The 26,118-nt window shown below is 42.1% G+C and overlaps 1 protein-coding gene across 3 annotated transcripts in view; it reads left to right on the forward strand.

The window, feature by feature from the left end:
* The window catches only part of tln2a (talin 2a), a 182,932-nt gene that overhangs the window by 73,707 nt on the left and 83,107 nt on the right, over nucleotides 1-26,118 (forward strand). For all 3 annotated transcript variants that reach the window (XM_083759576.1, XM_083759577.1, XM_083759578.1), the window contains exons 3-12: nucleotides 1,033-1,201; nucleotides 1,948-2,045; nucleotides 5,151-5,280; nucleotides 5,710-5,874; nucleotides 7,843-7,985; nucleotides 11,694-11,821; nucleotides 12,546-12,606; nucleotides 13,809-13,913; nucleotides 22,655-22,810; nucleotides 24,966-25,067. In XM_083759576.1, the coding sequence (XP_083615702.1) occupies nucleotides 1,066-1,201; nucleotides 1,948-2,045; nucleotides 5,151-5,280; nucleotides 5,710-5,874; nucleotides 7,843-7,985; nucleotides 11,694-11,821; nucleotides 12,546-12,606; nucleotides 13,809-13,913; nucleotides 22,655-22,810; nucleotides 24,966-25,067 (1,224 nt within the window). In that variant the 5' untranslated portion in view covers nucleotides 1,033-1,065. The remainder of the gene's footprint in view (nucleotides 1-1,032; nucleotides 1,202-1,947; nucleotides 2,046-5,150; nucleotides 5,281-5,709; nucleotides 5,875-7,842; nucleotides 7,986-11,693; nucleotides 11,822-12,545; nucleotides 12,607-13,808; nucleotides 13,914-22,654; nucleotides 22,811-24,965; nucleotides 25,068-26,118) is intronic.

Genomic DNA, 26,118 nt, shown 5'->3' on the forward strand with positions numbered 1-26,118 from the left:
ACTCTTGTTTTTTTTTTTCGGGCCGAACAAATAATTAGAAAGAACGGCAGTTAACACTTTTTGTTGTTTTTCTTCTTTGTAATTATTTGTTTGGTCCAAAATATTGTGTTTGTTCATGATTTGTCATAATTTGAGTTTGTACAACGCTTATAAGGTCTTTAAATAAATACGTTTTGAAATGTCTATGGGAAAAATGCATTGGGAATTATTTCCTGGGCCTGGTGTCGTCATGAAAGGGGGCTGGACTGCGACGCTCTATAGAGATCAAGATCAAGAGGAGTTTATTTCACCCACTCGGATAATAATAATAACTGGAATTTATGCAATATACACAAAATGGTATTCTTATTCAAACTCTTTTAAAGGAATGAGTTGAAAGGCATGTTTTTTAAGTGTTGCACAAGCTGTGTTGTGAAGTGCTGTTTGAGTAGTGTATTTCACTGCTATGCTATGAGATATGGTCCCAGTCTCTCTCTCTCTCTCTCTCTCTGATGCTGGTTAGCGGGTGACCTTGGGAGAGGTCGGCTCACATCTCTCTCTTCCAGCAGCTGTCTCATTTATCACAGTCAACAGGTTTCACCAGCAAGTGCAAGACTAATACTGAGTATATACTCACTCTATAAAACTGGCTCTCAGAGTGGGGTCCGGGGTCTCCCAGCAAAATGAGTTAATACATTTTGGGCGGGCACCCCTTTTGGTGTTTTAAACATTATATTATAATTTAGCTATTGAAAAATAGCAGATCTACAAGCTCATAGCTTGTAGCTCACTCTTGTACAGTAGGTCTGCTATTTTCTTTTAATCGTTAAAATGTGCCTCAAATCCTTCAGAAAATTGTCATGATTTAGAAAACATTTCTTTGTAATTTCGACGTCCGGCCTGAATGGGTTAATACAGCATCAAAGTAAATTTAACCACTTTATCCTATTATTTTCCTATATAAAAAAAAGCCAGATCTTGATTCCTTGACGGGAAAATGTTTCAGAAAACTGATCTATATTAACATCTCTCTCTCTCTCTCTCTCTCTCTAGGTGTAGTTTTCCCCCACCACACCTCCCGCCAAGATGGTGGCGTTGTCTCTGAAGATCTGCGTGCGCCAGTGCAACGTGGTGAAGACCATGCAGTTTGAGCCCTCCACGGCTGTCTACGACGCATGCCGCATCATCAGAGAGAGGGTCCCCGAGGCGCAGGCCGGACAGGGTACGACAACCATGCACTTTACACACATGTAGCCCATGACAGTAATCCTCCACTCAAAGTCTTACTGTGTAACATTTTCAATGAAACAAAAGTCATTTATATAACAGATTTATCGGAATTGCAGTTCTCACCGACCATAGACAGATTCTGTAGAGACAATGGAGCTACCAGAGGTGTTGCCAAATATAATAAAACAACTTTTATACAGTGTGATATTAAAACTCAATTAAGTGCATTTCTGAAGCCACAACTTGGTATTTTTGTCCTGGTGCCTTGTATGTCCAAAACTGTTCCTTTTTTATTATTTTAAAAACTTTAAAAAGTATTCGAAATAGCCAATCTGCAAGCTGGCGTTTGAGCTTGTAGATCTGCAATTGTCACTACTTTTGTTCCTTCGCTTGTATTATGAATTAGGGTATTACATACATTTTTGAAGAAACATAAAAAGTTTAAATGCAGAAGTTTGAATGTGATTAATTGTCCGTGTGGTGTGACATTCCTCCTCCGTCCTTAACACCAGCATTGAGGAGAATATCCTTCTCTCCATATTTAAACTTGTTGTGTTTCTTTAATTAATGCCCTTCTTGATCATACTCAATTCAGCTTGAAACATGGCGTGTGAATCCGATGATTTATTCTTTCTTTATTAATTAATCCCCGTGGAGACATTCTGACTGAGTGATTTATAATCAAATCTATTCAAGGAGGACATTCTTCATTGTCTTTTGATTGTTTTGTTTACACAGCGTCAGACTACGGTTTGTTCCTCTCTGATGAAGACCCCAGAAAAGGCATCTGGCTGGAGTCTGGCAGGACCCTCGACTACTACATGCTCCGCAACGGGGTAATACACACTTTTGTTTATATAAAGCATAAATGAAGGGCGCCTTATGCAATAGAAGGACAATATTAGTCACCAGAAACAAGAATGTGAATGGACATATAGGAGGCAGGAGGGGGGGTTGTCTGAACAAATTGATATAAAATAAATATTCAAGCAACATTCAAGCAACTTAGATTAGTTGTCTGGGGGGGTACAGGCTTTAGTTCCGACATACTATTGATCTGAAACGAAGATTGCTTGATAGACAGAGAGCTTTGCCTTCTGGCTCAGCTCTCTTTTCATCAACCCAACAGCAATGATAGTAAAATACATTTCCCTCAAGTACCCCTGTAGTACATCTGTGTACATGTAACCTAATTTGAGAAACACTTCTAGATCGGTTGCAATAACGTAAAATTCATTCAAACGGCAGCTTTAAGTGTACAGTATATGGGTTACAGCATATGCCAGTGTGTGCTCTACATTGGGAAGGCTAACCAGGACAGATAATGTGCGACAGTTTCTCTGGAGGGGGGCTTGTGTGTGAATAACATTGACCTGGCCAGTCTCATTAGCAGCACATGTCAAACAGTTCAGCATGTGCACTTGAATGAGAATATGCACGCACGTGCATTGACACAGGCATGCATACGCTATTACGCTGTGACCTTTTTGATATACATTACAGATGACACACATACTGTAAGCACACATGTCTACAGGATGGGTATATTAATGTTTGAGCAGGTCTATGCTGCATTCATGCTGGCAGCTACAAAGCTATAGTCTACCATTCGTTTTTAATGGTAGCCAGCCCAGCGACATGAAGATACAAAGCGACCATGATATTTGTACTGTAGCTACTACAAAATGTACAATCCATGTTGAGCTGGTTTCAACTGCAGCTACAAAGCTAGAAAATGACCCTCAGTCTAAAAAACATTCTGTAAATTGAGGAAGGAATATACACTGTATATCAGCTCCCAGGAATGTATTTAAGTATATCATTAATTAATTAATTAATTAATTAATTAATTAAAGTACCACTTCACCACTTTTCAACCTATCTTCATATAATAGGTCCTCACTAATAATCATGAAAAAATTGCATGATTCTTTTCTACTCAGTCTGTGTCTCATAGGAGGGCTGTGGGCAGTTTAGAAACCGTCTTCCAGTGACATCATCGATGGGGAATACAAGCTAATAAAAACTGCAGGCTTTCTAGTCCTGAAAAGTTGCGATGCGAAAATGGAAGCCATCGTTCTCACGATAATGAAAATCTTGTTTAAAAAATAATCTGCCTAATGATGATGTCACTGGAAGACAACCACAACCCTCCTATGAGACACAGACTGAGTAGAAAAAAATCGTGCCATTTAATCATGATTATTAGTAAGGACCTGAAGATAGGTTGAAAAGTGGTGAAGTGGTCCTTTAAGTATATTTATATAAGTAGGTACAATGTTTCTACCCTAGCTGGTCTGATACAATAAATATAATTTTACTGTTTAAATATGTTATTCAGCATAGATTTTATGCAGGGAAAAATACAGTACAGTACAGTATGCTTCTCTTTTTTTTACGGCAGTGAAGCCATTCATGTCATTCAAATAGAGAAACAATTCTCCAATTGGGGAGTCAAGGGTGGGGTGGTTAAGAGGACCAACATTTTATAACAATGTCAAAGGACTAGGGCTGACCTCGATTAGTCGAATAGTCGACTAATCGATCGGAACGGGTCTCAGTCGACTGACCACCTCTTAGTCGACTGGGCAAAAAAAACAAATAAAAACAATGTTTTGTTTTTTGTTTTTTTTTGCCCCAAAAAATTGGATATAAAAATACAATATTTACAAAAATATACAAAAATATTGTATTATTCCACTAGGTCTGTGGGGGACATAAACACATTTGAACATTCTGACTGTTCAAATCTCCAATGTGCATGTGGAGTGTGTCTGCCTGTGTGGCAATGTGCCACTGCCTGTGACTTGAATCGCACAGTGCGCTGGCCTGATAGACTCCAGAATCTCAATATCACCTGCTGTGCTCAATCTGGCTAATGACAAGCCTCTCAGTTGTTCACAAAAAAAAAAAATGAAAAGGGAAAAAAAGGGGGGGGGGGGGGGGGGGGGGTTCGCACTGTGCGATTCAAGTCACAGGCAGTGGCACATTGCCACACAGGCAGACACACTCCACATGCACATTGGAGATTTGAACAGTCAGAATGTTCAAATGTGTTTATGTCCCCCACAGACCTAGTGGAATAATACAATATTTTTGTATATTTTTGTAAATATTGTATTTTTATATAAAAAAATTTGGGGCAAAAAAATCTATCATCTATCAGTCGACTATACAAATCCTTAGTCGGGGACTCGGGGACAGCCCTACAAAGGACAAAATGGAAAATAGAAATAACTCCTCAAAATGCCTAGGTGTACCACAATTACAGGGGAAAAATGTCATACAAAATAAATGACAGATATTCACACACAATGAATCCAGTAATAAAAGAGAACGTTCACAGAAATGGCTTGACATCAATCAGACATTCGGCTGTTTGGGGCCATAGTATTTAGTGTATAAATGTAAAAAGCTTCACGTTGGAGAAGTAAGCGATTGGGATCGCCACCTCTGGGACGTCTGTCTACCCTTTCAATCCCCCGGTAGCAAAGTTAAGAAATATAGTGTCCAAACTTTTTTAAATGCACTGCAACTGATCGTCACCACATCTGAAATTACTTCTACGTTCAGTAATTCGAAAGTGGAGGGCTTTGTTGGTCTTACTTACAGTACACACAGTATGCAAGCCCACAGGGGCATTTAATGTGATAGACCAAAAATGTGTATTAATGCCTTACCTCAATACCTCATCATACAAGAGTGTCGCACACAAACAATGAATATAGCCGAAATACAAGCTCATAATGCGTCACATTGCATTGTGAGCTTTTTTAATTTCCCTGTGGTTGATGGTAGTGAGGCCATGATAGACTGTTTAACCACTTAACCACATTAAAACTGTATATAACTATATATACTTAGTTGACCGGGGTCCCACAGAGCTCTATACTTGGTATATGCTCCATCTTTCATTCGTTCTTTCATTCATTCATTGTCAGGACATCCTGGAATACAAGAAGAAACAGAGACCTCAGAAGATCAAGATGTTGGACGGGGCTGTTAAAACCATCATGGTGGACGACTCCAAAACAGTGGGCGAGCTGCTGGTCACCATATGCAGCAGAATAGGTACAGTATGCATTCTCTCTTATTATATGTCTACTCTAGCCTTTGTCTCTCTATGAATTGTAGTATTTGTATTATTAAGGGGCGATCTGGTGCTGCAGGGCTAAAGTACCTGCCCACCACCGCAGAGTTGAGGGGTTCGAATCCACCAGTGACCTCAGCAACCTATACTCTCCATACAAAACATGGCCAGTGTTTGAGACGATATTCCTTGATAGTAGGATGCCGTTATCATACGTGCATGTATAGAGTCTCTGAAAGCCACTTATCATAGATCCATTTAAACAGGACTAGACGTCTCTCCCCTTAACCTCCAGTATAGGCTGCAACTATCGACTACCAGTATTTATTTACCTTTGTTAGCAACGATTCATTTTTGCTTAATGACATGCCCACAATAGAGATTGATATATGCACCGCTGTGGCGTGCAGGTATCACCAACTACGAGGAGTACTCTGTGATCCAGGAGGTGGTGGAGGAGAAGAAGGAGGAGGGCATGATGGGGACGCTGAAGAAGGACAGGACACTGCAGCGTGAGTCGCGTGACGAGAGGAAGATGGAGAAGCTCAAAGCCAAGCTGCACACAGACGATGAGTGTAAGTTCACCAAACCACAAACATTTTTATTCTGGGTCGTGACTCGTGAGTATTGGGCTGGAATACAGTATATACTGGCAAGATGAGCGCACAGATGGGTTGTGTTGAAGTGATTGTCTAGTTAGTATTTCTAAATGTTGAGGCGCATGTAGCTGAGGACGGTGTATACAATTTCTATATATTCCTTTTTTTTTGTGATATCCGATTGCTGATTGATTACATTGTCAAAACAACCGATGCCGATGTTTCAATGTACATGGTACATGGCTTAAAAAACATCTCTGTATATTATACATTAAATCTTTTGGCAGGATGGGTGGTAGAATCTTTCATCTAGCAGTGATTTGGCGGGTGAGCTAGATGGTTAATTTCAGACGCTGAGGACACGGTATCTATTTTTAATGGTGTTTATATAGGCTGGATGTGTCCGTCTTCATTAAGGACCATTTGAGAATGCCTCGTCCCGAGCAAGACACTTAACCTCGAGTCAGAAGAGGCCATTTGCATCACTTACCGCTGAGGCCATTTGCATCACTTTATTTCCTTTCTGCTCAAAGCTTCAGAGTGCTTAATAACATTTGGAATTCCACATTCTTTACTTGGAAGTGCACACTATTATTAGACGGAGTATTTTCATTATTTTGTGAACAGATAGTTGCACTGTGGAACTATGAATTTGAATTCCTTGTTAGTATGCTTGATAGACAACCACTGGAGCCCAAACCTGGTCTAAACTTTAGACTCTTTGGCCCAGATCCAGGAAGCAATATTTGCTCATATTTTGAGTGTACCGACATTTCCGACCATTTCTACGTTACGTGTGGAATTCATCATTTGAAATTGACTGTGACTTTGGCTGTAAACAACGTCAGTTCTCAAGTCCGACCCTGACTTACAGGGATCCATGTATTTACAATGCTTTAGTCTTCATGCTGAATCAATTAATAGTCCCAAAACCTCAAATAGCAGCTTGTCCTTGGCCTATGCCCACGGTAAATGGAAAATGGTGCATTTATATAACGCCTTTATCCAAGGCGCTTTACAAGGATTGTGCATTGCATTCACTCATTCACACACACATTCACACACCGATGCCGGAGGAAACGTGCAAGGGACTAACCTGCACATGGGGAGCAATTAGGGGTTCAGAGTCTTGCTCAAGGACACTTCGACACTAACTCTGAGGGAGCCCGGCTTCGAACTGGGAACCTTGTGGTTCCCATCCGGTCACCCTACCCCTGAGCCACTGCCGCCCATGCATATTTTATTGTTCACATGACGGTCTGACAAAGACAGACTGACAGTCACTAGGGCTAATTATATAACAAATAGAAGTCCACATTATTGAATGGCCTCAGGTCTAAATGGGTTAACATTCAAGATTTGACATTGTATGTTTTTCTGTGTGTATGTTCCAGTGAACTGGTTGGACCACAGCAGAACATTGTATGTTTTTCTGTGTGTATGTTCCAGTGAACTGGTTGGACCACAGCAGAACATTGTATGTTTTTCTGTGTGTATGTTCCAGTGAACTGGTTGGACCACAGCAGAACATTGTATGTTTTTCTGTGTGTATGTTCCAGTGAACTGGTTGGACCACAGCAGAACATTGTATGTTTTTCTGTGTGTATGTTCCAGTGAACTGGTTGGACCACAGCAGAACATTGTATGTTTTTCTGTGTGTATGTTCCAGTGAACTGGTTGGACCACAGCAGAACATTGTATGTTTTTCTGTGTGTATGTTCCAGTGAACTGGTTGGACCACAGCAGAACATTGTATGTTTTTCTGTGTGTATGTTCCAGTGAACTGGTTGGACCACAGCAGAACATTGTATGTTTTTCTGTGTGTATGTTCCAGTGAACTGGTTGGACCACAGCAGAACATTGTATGTTTTTCTGTGTGTATGTTCCAGTGAACTGGTTGGACCACAGCAGAACATTGTATGTTTTTCTGTGTGTATGTTCCAGTGAACTGGTTGGACCACAGCAGAACGTTTCGGGAGCAAGGTGTGGAGGAGAGCGAGACACTGCTCCTCAGACGAAAGTTCTTCTACTCTGATCAAAATGTGGACTCCCGCGACCCGGTGCAACTCAATCTGCTCTATGTACAGGTAAAGTACTACATTTAAAGCTTCAATTCATAGGATTTATGTTCCTACCCGTGGGTGACCACATTTCTGCTGCTCATCCAAAATGGAATCCCCACTCCCTTTTCCCCTCTACACCAAATCTTTTAGCCGATGTATAGGCTTGTAGATTGGTTATTTTCGCTGAATGTTTGCCCACATTCACTTACTATTACCAAGTACCAAGGATCTGTCCAGGAATGTGAGACACCCCGAATTAATCTTATAGATTTTTTAGAATCACTAAATTGACTGCTACAAGCTCTCAATATAAATAATCATAATCATTCCTACAACCAAGGCAGACACCACCGACAGTCAGGCCAGCTGCGCATCATGTCACAGGCCAATTCAATCATGTATTGGTTGGAGGCCATGTTTTATGGTTTTACGAGGGTGTGTTTTTTTTTCATCACCCTTTTGTTTTTCTCCTTGTAGAGAATGGCAGCATCACAAGCATCAATACAAACCCTCCATTCACTCTCTGCTTTCCCAATTTATGCCATTGTCCCTCCTACCTACATGTCACTAAGCAATTACCTAAACGTGAAATGATGGATTGCTTTGGAGACGAGTTGTTCCTGCAGGGAGTGGGGGTACCTGTATGTTTTCTTCCTTTTGTCCTCTTTTTATAGAGTCACTCTTGGAAGAAAGTTGCCAGTCATTAACGTTGCTGTTCGGTGGAAACCTTGTCCAAAACAGTTCCCTTTTTATTATTTTACAAAAATCCAAAAATTGTGGCAATAGCGAATCTACAAGCTCACACAACTTGCCATGATCAGCTGCCCTCTGGGGCATGGCCTCATGGGAGCTGACTTTTGACTCAGCCTAACCTTAACTAAAATTAATTAATTAAACCACGGCCAACCCGTGTTTAAACAAAACCATATTCACAGCAGTTATAGGACTAAGATTAAGATTAGGATCTTAATTACTAGACATAACCATACTAATCATACTAATAAGTCTACATTTATCCGTAGAATATGTGCATCACTTTAGACAAAAGTTGAGTTCCACCTACAGTAGTTGTGTCCTGCCTTCTGCCATCAGTAGGTCTCCTGGGAGTACCTTGACGCAGCTGCTAATATGGGCCATAGATTACTGACAATTTTGTGGGCAGAGAAGGTGCACTGCAGTCGAGATACCACCACAGTCTCCACAGAGTACTAGAGGTCAGTCAGCCCCTGATCAGACATCTACACTGTAAAATCCTCAGTGTTAATTTAAGGGTGCAAAATGGAATTTTGCACTCTCAAGAGTCATTCGGGGAAAGCAGCGTGTGACTCCCTCTCTCTGTGTGTGTTTCTGTCAACGGGCTCTCCCTATTAATATGGAGGGTGTTCCTAGTAACACACACGCCCCTGGAGGGTGTTCCTAGTAACACACACGCCCCTGGAGGGTGTTCCTAGTAACACACGCCCCTGGCTCCCTGGTCTCTCCCTATTAATATGGAGGGTGTTCCTAGTAACACACGCCCCTGGCTCCCTGGTCTCTCCCTATTAATATGGAGGGTGTTCCTAGTAACACGCCCCTGGCTCCCTGGTCTCTCCCTATTAATATGGAGGGTGTTCCTAGTAACACACGCCCCTGGCTCCCTGGTCTCCCTATTAATATGGAGGGTGTTCCTAGTAACACACGCCCCTGGCTCCCTGGTCTCTCCCTATTAATATGGAGGGTGTTCCTAGTAACACACACGCCCCTGGAGGGTGTTCCTAGTAACACACACCCCTGGCTCCCTGGTCTCTCCCTATTAATATGGAGGGTGTTCCTAGTAACACACACGCCCCTGGAGGGTGTTCCTAGTAACACACACCCCTGGCTCCCTGGTCTCTCCCTATTAATATGGAGGGTGTTCCTAGTAACACACACGCCCCTGGAGGGTGTTCCTAGTAACACACACCCCTGGCTCCCTGGTCTCTCCCTATTAATATGGAGGGTGTTCCTAGTAACACGCCCCTGGCTCCCTGGTCTCTCCCTATTAATATGGAGGGTGTTCCTAGTAACACACATGCCCCTGGCTCCCTGGTCTCTCCCTATTAATATGGAGGGTGTTCCTAGTAACACACGCCCCTGGCTCCCTGGTCTCTCCCTATTAATATGGAGGGTGTTCCTAGTAACACACGCCCCTGGCTCCCTGGTCTCCTGGGGATAAAAGCAGCACTTTCATTTTCCAGCCAGGGTCCTGCCCTCCTTTCTACCTAGCTGTGAGTGATGGGTGGCCAGATAGGAGTCCGCTTTCAATTAACTGGTTCACAGAGATTTGACTGCATGACTCCCTGGCCTTGCGCCAGCATTTCTTAAGCAAGAAAATAGCACTACTGCTGTGTCAAATATTTAATTAAGATAGTCTAGTCTAAGGGGCATGGTGGTGAGGTCGGTAGAGATGTCGCCTCACAGCTAGAAGGTCTGATTCCTGCGGGACACGCTGTGGACGCTGGGGGGCGTGTTTTCTCTCCGCTGGGGTTGGCGAAAGGGCCTTTCTGTGTGGAAATGTTCTCCTCTCCTCCTCACAAAACCATGCAGTAATCCTGGTCTCTGTACTGCCTCCCCCTGGTCAGTCGGGACTCGGGGTGCATGAAAGGAACTACAGTTGGAATAACGTGTTCCTTCCACACGCTACATCCTACCGGTGAAACTCCCCCCTGTCAGGTGATAGGAAGCAGCCTGCTCACTCATGCATTGAAGGAAGCATGAGCTCAGTTCAGCGCTCTCCCCAGGTTGGCAGAGAGAGAGAGTAGCGCCCAGGATTACAGCTTAGGCAATTTACACCGGGTGAAAATTACCCCAATGTACTGTACAAGAATTTGTGCCTCTATCATAAGGTTGGGATTACAGTACGTTCAGAGTGACCTGATAGCCAAGTGGTTAGGGCACGAACCACATGGGTGCAAATGCCTTGGTCAGCTGTGTGGACCCCAGGAAGAGTAGCTGGTGATAAGGTAGTAGCTAATGGGGATCCGAATAAACAATAAAGCGAGTCCCATATTCGATTCCCACCTGCTTGAAAGAGATTACAGTGCTTTTAATGTCTGCAGTCAGAGGAAAGAGCATCATTACATTTTTGCAGACACCAGTCAAAGTAATGGGTTCATCTTTTGCCCACAACCTCACCGAGGCCATGGTTCCTGTCAGTAGGAAACTGGTTCATTGCGTTTTCTAAGTAGAAAATTTGTCCAATAACCCAAGTGAAGCGGTTAAGTATCTCGTACTCAAATGAGGGGAGGCTGGAGAGTAGTGAGATTAGCCAGGGCAACTGGAGTGGTGTTGCGTTGTCCTCAGTCTATCTGTGGCCCTGGCGATGTGGCTTACACATTTTACGACAGTGTTCTGAATGAGGGGCATCTACTGTCTCCATGGTGTCTCCAGCTTGGACAGGCAATCAGAGAGAGAGAGAGAGAGAAAGAGAGAGAGAGAACGGTGAGTGCACTATAATGAAGGTGATGTTATTGAATGGAGGGAAATGCCATAGAACATCATTTCACAGGAAGTAATTTAGCTGCTGTTTATTTACCGGACATGATATGTGAATGTCAATACTTCATCAGCATATTGATAGAAGAGTGTACATGTGTTTGTGTGTCGGAACGCAGGGGAGTGGAGGAGAGGAGGTGCTGTAGTATACAGTATATGAATGCAACTATTTCTTTCCCCACATACTAATGAAAGCCTGTCTTTCCCTTTGTGTTTCAGGCCCGGGATGACATCCTGAACGGCTCTCACCCCGTGTCGTTTGACAAGGCGGGTGAGTTCGGAGGCATCCAGGCACAGATCCAGTTCGGGCCACACATAGAGCACAAACACAAGCCTGGATTCCTAGAGTAAGCACCTGCCAATCAAACACACTTCTACAGAGCACATTTCACTAGGGGTGCTGCGCAACAGTCAACTGAACTAATACATTTGATTTGATTATATAATTATTCAAAATCACACTCGTGTGAAGGGAGGGGCGCATTACTGCTCTAAACAAACATTAAACTCTATATACTTAGACTTGGCAAACGATTTACGTCTTAAGTGACCTGAACAAACATTAAATTCCTTAGACTTGGCTGTCATAACAGACGTAATCTTCAAAAGCCATGTATTGAAACATTTCTTTTTTTTTGAGGGGGGAGTCTCTTTTCTTTCTGTCTCTTTTTGAGGGGTGCTACCCCTCCAATGTCTGGCTTTGTGTGGTCCGCCTGTGTCGTCATGTGTGTGACCAGGTCTATGGATGAATGTTGTTCCGTACAAACTGTCAGGCGGCATGTGGGTCAATATAAATGCATCTTCACAAAAGGCCCCTCCACTTCACATGAGTGTGATTTTTATTTTTCAAACAACGAAAATAGACAATCTACAAGCTTCTAGTCTATTTTTATCCGAACTAACTTGCTATGGATAGCTCCAGATTGCACAGGGAAGCCACAGCTTTATCACACTCTGTGACTGTTTGTTTTGAGTTTGTACGCTTGTGATAGAAAACTCAGGGACCATATGATTTTATGTATGAATAAACCTCTACCTCTAACCTCTACCTGCATTCAATTTCTCCTTTAGCCTGAAGGAGTTTCTTCCTAAAGAGTACATCAAGCAGAAAGCCGAAAAGAAAATCTTCCAGGTGGGATTTAAGAAGGAACTACTGTAGATAAAGTGCCCCTCTGTGCACAGGTCTCCACCAGGGCATGTCAAGTTGTGGCCTCCTGGTGGCGCTATAATAGGCCAAATGTGTTTAGCAAAAATCCACCTGTTGGTGGCGCTATAACAGGCCAATGTGAAAAGGGTGGGATATATTCCTCAGCCTAGTAGGAAAGTCTGTGAGAGATTTCACGTAAATTGCACACTGCGTTCATGATTTGAGGCTTTTTGTTCAAAACGGGCCAATCCTGCAAAAGTTTGCCAATTAGGATGGAATATGAAGTGTCGGACAGATCTGTCTTGAACACATGACTATAGAGATAGTGTGTAACGATTTGTGTGTGTGTGTGTGTGCAAAATGTGGCATCGACCGGGTTAATGGTACACGCTGTACACGGACGGACACAAACACACACAGTTTAACAATTTATTTATGTCCACACACAGGGAAAGCATACAGGAACACAAATATTCTAGGTGCAGTAAAGGTTACATGCACAAACTCATGGATATGTCCTCATGATATAATACACATGTCACTTGGCACTCCTTGGGCACAAGCAGTGGCAGCTCCGCCATAAAGGGCAGCAGAGATGGCACACTTTGCCAGCCTTGCATGCCTTGTCTTTGGGGCGAGCATCCCAGGTTGTCGAAACCCTTCCGACAACCAGTCCGTGGGTATTTCCTAGGCTGGATCACCATAGGAAACAAAGTTCTTAGTCTTGCACTGTTGCTTGGTGTTAAAGCACTCTCTGTAGTTGTTCTCATGCATGTGCCTGGAAGTCCACCCATTGCTATTCCGGGGTTAGTCCGACACACACTCTCTCCCTATGCCTTCGGCCTGGTGGAGACAATTAAGCATAATAATAATAATAATAATTATTATTATTATTTATTTTTTCCCCCAGCAATAATCTCCGTCACACAGTACAATTATCAGTGTCTCTGTTGATGTATAACCCTGGGAATTAAAATCTACTCATTTGGGTAAATGTTTTAGCTGTACTAAATTAAACCTGGCATCCCTTTTTGGCATTATAGAGCTTGTATGCTTAATTTCACGTTGTGAGCTTATAGATCTGGTATTTTTGCTGTATAATCATTAAGTGGCTTTCAATGCACACTGAGGGTTTTGTTGTGTAGGTACAGTATAATATTTCTGTTATCCCCCCCCCCCCCCCCCAGGAACATAAAATGTGTGGAGAGATGACAGAGATCGAGGCTAAAGTGATGTATGTCAAACTGGCCAGGTCTCTGAGGACGTACGGAGTCTCATTCTTCCTGGTTAAGGTAAGCAGCTCTACATCTCTAGTAAGCATGCACAATGTGGAGATTGTGGCCGATGTCTGATTACTGATTATTTGTATGGTAAAATTGACGGATACCGGCCTGGACGGTTAGCTCAACCATCTGGGCACCTAGGCTGCAGAGTCAGCCTGAAGGAGTGCCGCGGGTTCGACTCCCGATCCCGACAGCCTTTGCCGAGTGTCTTCCCCCCCATCTCTCTCCCCATTTCCTTTCAAATTACTTTCAACCTAGCCTCGATACCCAGGCTTTCATTTCACTTTCAACCTATCAATAAAGGCAGAAATTGAGGGATACCGATATATTGCAGTGCTACTTTCCAGTAGAGTTTACCTGTTGTTACACAGGCAAAGAGTGCCGATATCGATATGATGACCGACCTGATTAATATTTCCCCACTGACTGCAGGGTTATTATACTAAAACTAAAATGCAAACAATCATTTTGTTAACTGAAACTAAAATAAAAACTAAAGTTTAACCACATGAATCCTAACATCCCGGTTCTGGGGAGACCGTACTGCGAAAATTGCCGATCTATACGTTCAGAGCTTGTAGATCGGATATTTTTTGCAAAGAGACGATCAAGTACCAATACATAGGGTTTAAGTGGTTAAAATAAAACTGAATAAAATCTAAAACGAGCTAAACTAAAATGTACATTTCACAGTATCATCATGCATTCTTTCATTCTACCTTTATCACCTTCTATAAATCAAGGCTTTGCTTTACCTGAAAAAAATAACCTATAAAACTTAAAGGAGCTAAAAAAACAAAAAAACGAGTCAATTCATGAAACTTAAATAGGACAATTTCATTTCATTTGCTGCTTTCTTTAGTTTTAGCGATTTCAGCAATGTTTTACAGGGGGGCGGGGCATTCGAACATGGGGCTAAATATGTATTTTTTTTTTACACAATTTTATAGCGATTTCTTTTTAATTATTGACTATAGTCCTACTAGACCCCAGGAAATTACATCTCGCCACAAAAGATCACAGGATCTACTGAATGTGAAGGGGGTGACAAACTGACATGTTGAGCCATATAACACAGTATGGCAGGCAGCCAAAGTACCCCCTTCACATTCAGTAGATCCTGTGATCTTTTGTGGCCAGATGTAATTTCCTGGGGTCTAGTAGGACTATAGTAAATAAAAAACAAATAAATCGGTATAGAATTGTGTAAAAAATATATATATATTTAGCCCCATGTTCGAATGCCCCTAATCTGGCGGAGTCGGGTTAGAATGATGAAACTAAAGGAAGAAAATTAACACAACCTAAAACTTGAACCTTGGTTGAAAAGTTGTCCTTACTAATTATTGCACTTGTACAACTAACTAAAACTAAAGTCCCAACAGTACAATGAAACAAGAAAACAGCCAGCACTGTTATGTCCTTTTTTATATTTAAAATAATTTTCATTGATTTAATTACCCCTGGGAGAAAATCAACAGACTCATTTTGGCCTGGTCGCTCTTCCTCAGACCAACAGCAGACAGCAGATGTCTTTGTTCAAAGGGGAAACTCATTTCATTCTATTCCAATGTTGCTAAAGACATTTAAGTGTGAAGGCGCTGTAGCCGGCAGGTTGCGGAAATTGGCCGGTTCTAGTAAGGCTTTAACACGGGCAGCTCTCAATTATACTGCATTTAGTGTAGGCAGTGGTGGAATGAGTCCTTTCCTCCTATGCCCAGCTTTGTGTGTTTGTGTGAATAATAGCAATGATTTGATTGGCTGAGCACGGAATTGAGATGATTTGATTGGCTGAGCAAAGTACGTATTGAGGATAAAAAGTGAGGGCAGAAAAGTAAACATGCCATTTGTGATTGGGCGGAATGTCAGAAAAGTGAAGACGCCAATTGTAATTGGCCGGAATGTGATGATGTACAGTATATGATGATAAGATCGCCCCTCAGTTCAAACGAGTGTGCTTTATTTTATCCTATATTCAGCTATTAGTGTAGATTTTCGTTTTACACAAACATTAAATTCCCATTGACAATGAATGGACAATTTTACATATAGTGTGAATAAAGTTGTATTTTAGTGCAGTACTTGAGTAAATGCATTTAGTTACTTCCCAGATCCCAGGCGCCTGTTGACCCTCATCTCATACTGCAAGCATTCCTAACTCTCATGAAAAGATGAAACAGATGTCAAATAAGAAAAAAATAATCTGTTCTGGGCTTGAAGTGAAATAATAATAAAAGAATGATATGCACACGGAATAATGCACCTGTTTTGTTTTGGCATATTCTAAATACACAGTAAAATCCTGACTCTTTAAGTCTAATAGTGTACAAACGGATGTAGTGAAAGAGGACATGCAGTTAGTTGGTGTGAGAGAAGAGGAGGCAGAGGACAGGGTGATGATTCGCTGTGGCGACCCCTGAAGGGAAAAGCCGTAAGGAAAAGAAAAGTGTACAAATGGAACCCTTTACAGGTCCACTTGGTGACTATGTTTAAGTCCTAGGTCCACATAAGGGCCATACCGTTTCTTTGTGGATACCGAGATCCGGGCCCTGTCAACCATAAATGCACATAATACATAATTGTAGTTACATGAAGTCCAATGCACATACAGCAATGCACATATACTCTACATACAGTCCAATGCACACAGTCCCATACAATCAACATGCACTGATGTCAGACACAACATAAACCAAATGCACATATATGGAGATTGTCATCGTGTACTGATGTCAGACACAACAGAAATGTTTGAGGGAATGTGAGAGCCGAGTAGCGGCCCAGACCTCTAGTTTACAATATAACTGCTTCGAATTTTCCTTCAAACCTTTTCCGTGCGGGGGCAGGTCCAATATCAATTGTAATCTTTCACAGTATACTCTTACCGTACCTTAGTGCAGAGGCAGACCGCAAGATGGTCAGAATAAAACGTACAGATAAAGTATTATACGAAAGATGCTTTATTGCACGTTCATTAATGTTGCACTATACAGTATACAGTATAAAAAAGTGTTGTGATCAAGGCACACAGTATAAAGAAGAGTGGAGAGCACTAGGAGTGAGGGATGTTGGGAGATGGAGGGTGAACCAAGGCCATGAGTAATGAGTATTACCATAAATATAGTTGCTGTCTGGTGGAAACCTTATGTCCAAAACTGTTATTTTTCAGAATTCAGATTTAAAAATAGCTGTAGATTGGTTATATTTACTATTTTAGTGTGACACTGTAGTATGATGGGCATTAAGTTAAATATATATAAAAAGTAGAAATATGTTAAGATGTTTCTGCAATGTAATCACACTGCTAACAGGCTGGTGGTGCTCATGGCTAGCTGCCATCAGCACCAGCCTCCTGGCAGCAGCCAGGTGCATCTCCACTGGAGAGTGTGTGTTTCTGTTTGTGGAGTTGTCGACGACGGCATCTTTTCTTTTTCATTTTCCCCCCCGCCCATTGTCACCTCAGATAGCCTCTGTCAGCTGCAGAGCTTTGACAGAAACATTAGACTACTTCCTGGCAACGGGTTGCTTGAGCTCCACGTGTTGAAGGATGACAGTGCCAAGCTGTTTTCTGTGCCAGATCATTGCTGTCTTGTTGTGAACAGCATTTGTGGCCACAGAGCGAAGGTGGGGCAAGAAATTAACAGCATACTAAATGACCCAAAATACGCAGGTGTCTACATGATCTAGTCATGTCCATCATCGGTTTAAATTATACAGCATTATAATTTGTTGCATAGGGGAAATTGCCGATCTGATAGCTCAGAGCCCGCCGCGGTGCGAGTCGTGCAACACCTTGTGAGCCTGTAGATCGTCTATTTTTGCAGTGCGAAATATCAATCAATCAATCACCAACGGTGTACTTTTTGGTCAAATGACTGCTGAACTGGGCCCACACTGCAGCTGTGGCTATCGCTGCCTGTTTGGTCATCAATTACAAACATGGTGTACACTAAACCACTCTCACAACCTGTGGGGTTGTGTTGACTCCTCATCCCTGTCATTCTCTACTGTGGATGGGTGGTCCTTTTTTTTATAATATTTGTTTTATTTGGAAAGAGCAGTACATTACAGATAGCATTTTCACATATGACACACGAGCAATTCCCAAGACTTTTTTTTTTTTTTTCACCCCTCTTCCCTCCCTCATCCCCCCTCCATGTGGCTCCAAAACTCCAATGTCTCTGTATAGTCCTTTTTCATATGACATCAGTCCACACTTAGACAGGGACAAACAGGGCAATATCACTTCGGATTGTAACATTTCAGGAGGACAAAAAGAAAAGAGTGGGCAGAAAAAGACAGACAAAAAAACAACAACCAACAAAAACAACAAAAGTATATACACTATTGCTGAGGGGGACAAAAACAATACAGCTTTGGTCTTCGACCATGAGAGAAAGAGAGGTGTCTTAAACATTTTCTACAATCGTAAAGCAGGCAAACGACCAGTGAGATCACACAAAGTCCGCTCTCAGAGGGGCAATGTGCAAATTGTCCAAATTTGGTAGAAATTGTCTAATCTAGTTCTTAACATGTATGTTAATTTTTCCATTTTTAAAATATCCAGGACTATTCCATGCCAATCGTCCATTGTGGGTGTGATTGGGGATAGCCATCTTCTTGTTATTGACTTTTTGCTGGCTGCCAAGAGCACCTGCAGTAGCTTTGTGTATCTCAACTGGTTAAGACATTCAATGTGGCCCAGGTACAAGGTTGTGAAGTTAAAAGGTATTGGAGTATTAAATACTGAACACAGTGATTTGTGAATATTGTTCCAAAACACCCCCAACTTGGGGCACCCCCAGAAAATGTGGAAGTGGTTGGCTTTCTTTGCCCCACACTGCCTCCAGCACGGCCTATCATCCCCTTTGTATTTTCCCTGATACGGGGTCTTAAAATATCGAATAATATTTTTCCAACAATGCTCTCTCCAGTCCATAGAACAAGTTGAGGTAGACTGGAACTCCCAGATCCCTTCCCACACTTCCTCAGAGAGTTCAATTCCTGCATCCCTCTCCCATCTCTCTTTGATGTACAACGTGCTTTCATTTTTAGCATCTGAAATGGCGCCATATAACTCAGAGATGGATTTACTTGGCTCCACTGTGAGAGCTGACTTCAATATGGAATAGAACTCTGATTCAACTGCAGAAAACTCTCTGAGTTTACATTCTTGATTGATATAGTGACGCACCTGGAGATATCTGTAAAAGTCAGCCTGTTCGAAACCATGTTTGACTTGTATTGATCTGAAACTATCGACTTCACTTCTTTGTATAAATGACATATAAGTTGTGACACCTTTCTCTATCCATGACTTAAATCTAATGTCACCTCTATTTGGGGCAAAATCTGTATCGAAGGCACACCATCTGAAAAGTTTCAAAAAAAATGTTAAACCACATCTCACATCTCATCTCTCACAACCTTTTGCCACACAGTTAACGTATGGTTTATCCATGGATTATCATATACATATATCATTAACATATATTATTTAGCAAAAAAGGGTGAAGTGTCCCTTTAACCTGCCATAATTAACTTTCTAGGAAACGTGAGTAGTTTCTATTATCGGGGGAAACCCCAACGATGATGTCACTGGTAGGCAGGTTTCTGAACTGCCCACCAATGAGACAATGAGTAGACAGAAAGGGTACCATCTTTAAATGCACATTATTGAGGAGTGCTCCTTTTTAATGTGAGAACTGCGCATTGAGTAAGTGACACTTAAGCTACCCGTGTCAAACAAGCTATAAGTGTCAAACCATGTCGAGCAGGAATGGGAACGTGTTGACACAGTACTGTACTGTATATAGGGGTGTGAAGGTAGAATGTGAACACATGGTGTAAAACCATGTGGGAATCGCTTGTGTCACAGTCTGCACCTGCCATGTCCCCTTGTCGCCATCTTGTACCCATCAGAGAGAGAGAGAGAGGGAGAGAGAACAAACGCTGAAGGGAAAGCGAGGAGACAAAGATGAGAGGTGCTGACGGGGTGAAAACAGAAGCTGTGGTGTCGGTCGTATTCATCTCGCTCTGAATATTCTATCAGTGCTGGTTATAGGCTGTCTCCAACAGCACTTAAATGCAAGCCAAGAGATGGTTTGTGTGTGTAGTAAGATCTCAGCACAATCACCGGTCCATACGTGCATGCACACACACACACACACACACACACACACACACACACACACACACACACACACACACACACACACACACACACACACACACACACACACACACACACACATGCTCACACGCACACTCACAATGTCCTCCTACGCGCCTGTCACCCCAACAATGCTGTGCAAGAAACTAGTGTTGAGAAACCATCTGATTGCCAATTATTGACATTGGGAATGGGTTGTAGTTGTAATGTTTTTCTGTTGTCTTTTTTTTCTTTTTTTGTTAATCTGGTGTTCACAAACCAGCGGTTTGACAGCGGACTCCCCCACCTGAAAAGGTTTAGGGACCCCCAGAAGAGAAGTAGTTATGTTTTTTGTTATCAAATGTTTTTTATTTTAGACAAAAAATCACAATAGAACAAGTTAACATCATGAATGAAATAAAGAAAACAAAACACATAAAAATAACACATAACAGCAAAAGAAAGGAACACAGAAACAAACAACAAACAAACAATCCCACCCACCCCTCCCCCCGGGACCAAAGATGTCACAAATTGTCAGGACTCCTACCACTGTGCAATAGGGAAAAATAAATAAATAATGACTAAATCTATCTGCAATATCAGACCAAATATCAATGTTTTCTTCTTTCGCTCCGTGCAATCTTGCTGTAGACAATTCCATATAGATGATATCTAGAAAGGTCAAAGCCCATTGACGAAACGTCAATGTATGAGGTGGTTTCCAGTGCGACGCAACCATCTTCTTTGCGGCCGTTATGCCAGCAAAGAAGACACGAATACGGGTATTAATTAATGGCAATTGGGATACATCGTTTAATAAGAATAGAGATGGGGAAGGTGTAATGTTAATTAGTAGAATAATTGAAAGATTAGCAGCAACCAAATTCCAAAATGTGAGGACACTCGGACACTCCCACACCATATGAAAGAATGTACCTATGGTGTTCGGAGTGCAGAAAGTGCAGTTGTGATTATTTAAAATCCGCATAGCACACAATCTACGGGGGGTCAAGTACGTCCGATGAACAAAATTTAGATGAATTTGTTGATGATCAGGATTCCTAGAAGACAGCACAACATTAAACCACACTGTATCCCAGCTCCAATCTGGATCTAGATTTGGTATGTCATTCCTCCATACAGTATCGACAAGCAAGGTCCCATAACTAGATTCTAATAAATAATCATACAATATGGAAACAAAACCTCTTGACCTAACATCACAGATAAGTCTATGCAAAGGGTGCATTGCAAGGGGGGTCTGCCATGGAACCCCATATGTCCTCATGGCAGTTCTCAATTGTAAATAGAAAAAAAAAGAGTTACCAGGCAAGTTAAAAATATCACATAAATTCTGGAAAGAACGCAAACCATTAACATCAAATAAATCACCCAAAGTATGAATCCCCTTGGAGCTCCATCTGGGAAAACGAATAGGACGATTGTCCAAAAGCAAACCATCATTGTTGAACACTGGGGAGAGAAGTAGTTATGTTAAACAAAAGAATAAACAAACAACAAACATTTTCGATATTTTTCTAAACATTTAGAATAAATAGCCTATGTAAGCTTGCAGCATGGCACAAAGTGACGCACTGTGAGCTTTTGCATCTGCTATTTTGTTAATAGCCAACATATACAGTAAATGGATAAAGTGGTTAAAATTATCGTGATACTATATTAAGTAACCACTGGCTTACACTGCCTATTCTGATCTGGCACTTGTAAGGGACTCTGGATAAGAGTGTGTGTGCATGTGTGTGTGTCTCTTCCTCCTTGCTAATGTCCATCTCTGTGCTCCTCCTACTCACACTTCATCACATCATGAGGTGTCAGTCACAAGGCAGCTGCAGATGGAAGGGAGAAGATGATGTGAGGTGTGAGTGTGTGCGCGCGTGCTCTATTCCTGTACTGTTAATGGGGAAAGATGTCTCTTTCACCTTGATTAGACACGATAATACAAGATCTACAAGCTCACAACGTGTTGCATGATCGTATCGCAACATGATGTGAGCTTGTAGATCAGCTATTTCCGGCGAGCAATCCGTTCGCACAACAAACAAGGTACAACTCAGGCTTGAGATGACTAAACCTACAGCAGGAATTCACCCTTTTCCCCACGCTGTAAGGGCTGTCGTTTTTCCTCCCGTCTTTATTGCTGGAGTTGCTGCTATTCATTTGTTGTGCTGTTGTAGTGGCCATGAACTCATGTTCAACTGTTTAAGAGAAAACCAATCTAGTGTGCTATTATGGGATAAGCCTACAGTGGAAAATAACGGTACATACCCATACGGTACATTACTCATGTCATATGTCATGTTTTCAATTGTCAAAAACAAAATCGACTTTTATAGAAATTGAGACTGGATTGGTTTGTTTCTCCTTTGAAACACATTTTTGGTGCTATTGTTTTAACATTTCATAATTTGATTTCTGTAAGTGGTGAGCTTTACGCAAGTCAAAAGGCATTGCGCTAAATGAACACTGACGATGTCACTGTGTACTGCGCCCGCTGCAGTGGGTGCTTGGGTGTGTCAGGGGCCGGGCCAACTTGCCTTTCTGCCAGACTAAAGATCATTGTGTTTGTGTTGCGCAGGAGAAAATGAAGAGTAAAAATAAACTGGTGCTTCGTCTTCTGGGGATAACCAAAGAGTCAGTGATGAGGGTGGAGGAGAAGACCAAAGACGTCGTCCAGGAGTGGCCGCTGACCACCGTCAAGAGGTGGGCTGCTTCGCCCAAGAGCTTCACTCTGGTAAGAGACTGCCTCCTACACACAGCAGACAGCAACGCACAGACAAATACAAAGATCAAGAATATTGTCGTTATTGAGACTATATTGTACGACGAAGTAGGGCATTAATCCTGTGAAAAATAAATCAATAAAAAGTATAAACCTGAAGATACAAGGTTAACACAAGTGAACATGACACTCCTGTCTGTTGTTGTTTTCTGTTTTCTGAGATGGGCACAGTGATTAGTTAATCCCCAATCTGGGAACCCATCGTCAAAAAATAAAGGAAAAAACAGCCCTCCACTGTTTGTTTTCTTGAATTTGCCTGACTGGGCCCACTATAATGTGGATGATAAGATGTTGGCCTCATCTTCCTGTGGGGCGCTTATGTTTTCATTCCACTAATCCCCAATGTACACACGTTCTCAAAGCCCCTGCCGACAGATTCAGTAGAGCAGCTCGGAATATGTTATTGAGAGATTAGTTAATCCCTCGAACAATCACAAACCAGTCACAGAATTTGATAAATCGCCAAATTCTCAACAATTCTAACCTTACCACAATGCTGATTTACATTGCAATGTGATGGTTACAGGTTGCAGCTATAGTTTCGTACACATCCAGGGGTACAGTATCCTTATGCATGAAACAAAACGGCTAATAATTATGTTTAGACATGAATTTAATTCATTTTTAAAGATGAAAATGGCAGTTTTAGTAGATGAGTATATCCACACTGACCGTTTGTACATTTACTGATGTGAGGAGCACTGTATGATATTAAACCGAGAGCTCTCCGAAATGTACCGGTACTTGTATTTCCGAAAAATCTGAAAAATCATGACTTCCATCGTCGACTTCAAAGGAGCTGAATTAGCTGAATTCCAACTGAGAAGAACGACAGCAACACCAAATCCTTGAATCATATAGAATGTTTTAATCTGTGTGCCTAGCGATTCAGGGACTGGAGTCAGGCAAGACACAATTATTAATGCTGCAGAACTCGGAAAGGTGAATTCCCTTTATAAGTTAAGTCTCAATCAGAACCAGAAGCATCTTTAAATCCTCATATTCATAGCCTACAGTACCAATATATATGTTTGTGGACTAGCTGGAGTAGCACATTAGTTGCAGCAATTCAACTTTTCCACAATGGTCATCATAACTCATAAACAACAACAACATAAACATCTCTTTAGTCACTCTCTTGCACACTTCAGCTATTGAACAGACTCCTTTGTCTGGTTCGTCAATAACTCTCCTTTGTGTCGACACCCGCCGTCAATGTGCAACAGGGGATTTAATCTTGGAGATCAGGTACACATGCTGTCTTCACCGGCCTTCTATTGAATTAATTTAATCTTGTAGATCAGGTACACCTGCTGTCTTCACCGGCCTTCTATTGAATTAATCCTCTCTCTCTTAATCCCCTCGTCCTTTTTTCTTCCACGTTGACTCGACCGAACGCTTTGAAGTTTAGACATATGCCTCTCGCCGACTCCCCCGTTTGAAATATATGAATAGAGTTGATTCGGTTATTCAAACATACTGTATATGCATATTTTTTGGAGGGGGCTGCAATTTTCAGCCACTGTCAGTTCGCTGATTCCTAGGACACGATGTGCGATGCATGCATTATGTGCACACAGTGGACATACAGTAGTAAAATGTTCAGTCTCTGGAGTTCTCGCTTCCCTGCGCTGTCTTCGACATAAAGTCTGCCTTCTCGTAACGGTTATTAGATTATTTTGCCACAACTGTCTGCTGCAGTGGTGTGACGTCACCCAAAAGAGTATGTAGTGTGTGAAACAGTAGTTCACATTAATCCTTCCACTAAATCCTCTGCGGAAAACCCAGGCTTGTCACTGCAGTGGTTCCTTGTCCTACAGTATAACTAACTATTGTGGGGGAATTTATACTTGTGTGCCGGTGTTGCACACCAAAAATAGCAGATCTACAAGGCACATCACGCCGTGCTGTGACTCGTTGTGAGCTTGTAGATCACTTATTTCCGAGGTGCGACATACCAAGTGTATCAAGCCCTTCAACCCACCATGAATTGTAGTGTGTGTGTGTGTGTGTGTGTGTGTGTGTGTGTGTGTGTGTGTGTGTGTGTGTGTGTGTGTGTGTGTGTGTGTGTGTGTGTGTGTGTGTGTGCGTGTGCGTGTGCGTGTAGGACTTTGGGGAGTACCAGGAGAGCTACTATTCGGTGCAGACCACTGAGGGTGAACAGATCTCTCAGCTTATTGCTGGATACATCGACATCATCCTCAAGAAGGTGAGGGAGCCATTTCTTCTGTGAATACAATTGGATTTGGAACCAATCAATATCCTTCCTGGGGAACTTATTGTGTCTGTGGTTGGAACTGTGCAGCTTCGCTCTACAATGAAGCACAGCGCTGGGCGGTCACTTTGCACACGCATTATCTGCTGGATCTTATTATGTACTGTATGGCTTTAATTATTTTGAGACTTCTATATGAAAACGGGGTGTCATATAGCACTGGTTCTCAGCGGACCACCAGGCGTCCAATTGGACCCTTATGGGTCAGTTGCAGACCCGTGAGGGTCCATTTGGTTCCATTTTACCATTTTTGGTTACAAACCTTTAACACTAGTAACCCGGGTACGCAGGCATAACATAAGCGCACGGACGCTTGATTTTCCTCCGCTCCATAATGAAAAATATACATTTCTTTGTGCATTCTCATTGAAATGCATTGGCCGGGTTTGGCGAGAACAGTCGTGCGCAAAACTGCGGACACAATAAAAGCGTGTGGGCGACATTTGGACACTGTGAGTTACAGGGACCTCTTCGAACCCCATCAAGGACCCCTGGGGCTACCTGGACACCCCTGTTTTTCTTTGATGGTTATTTGTTCAGCGTGTTATTGGCATACCAACCAGTGAAGTTATTCCAGGATGGTTAGGGGCCCAAAGAAAAGTATTTGTCCCGCGGGGGCCAATCGCAGTCCTGTTATAACACCGGGAGCTGTGCTAAATTCCTCCATTGCGGCGGTGGCCCTTCAAACTATTCTAAGCAAATGTTTAACCACTTAAACCCTCAATACTTGGTAAACTTGACCTTTGGCTTTGTACTTGGTCTGCGTAACCCCCCCCACCACCACTACCACCCTCTATGACAGATCTCTACACCCAAAATAGCAGATCTGCAAACCCCAGAATCCTTTTAGGTTGAGTGGATTCTCTATTCTATTTTTTGCTCAACATCATAACTTTAGCATTTTTTCTTGCATTCTTCATTTTTCAAGACTGTTTCAAAATGTTTTAAATCACGGAAAAAAACACATTACTGTACATCACCAACT

This window comes from Protomyctophum parallelum (assembly GCF_964188405.1).
Source record: "Protomyctophum parallelum genome assembly, chromosome: 2".
Lineage (NCBI taxonomy): Eukaryota > Metazoa > Chordata > Actinopteri > Myctophiformes > Myctophidae > Protomyctophum > Protomyctophum parallelum.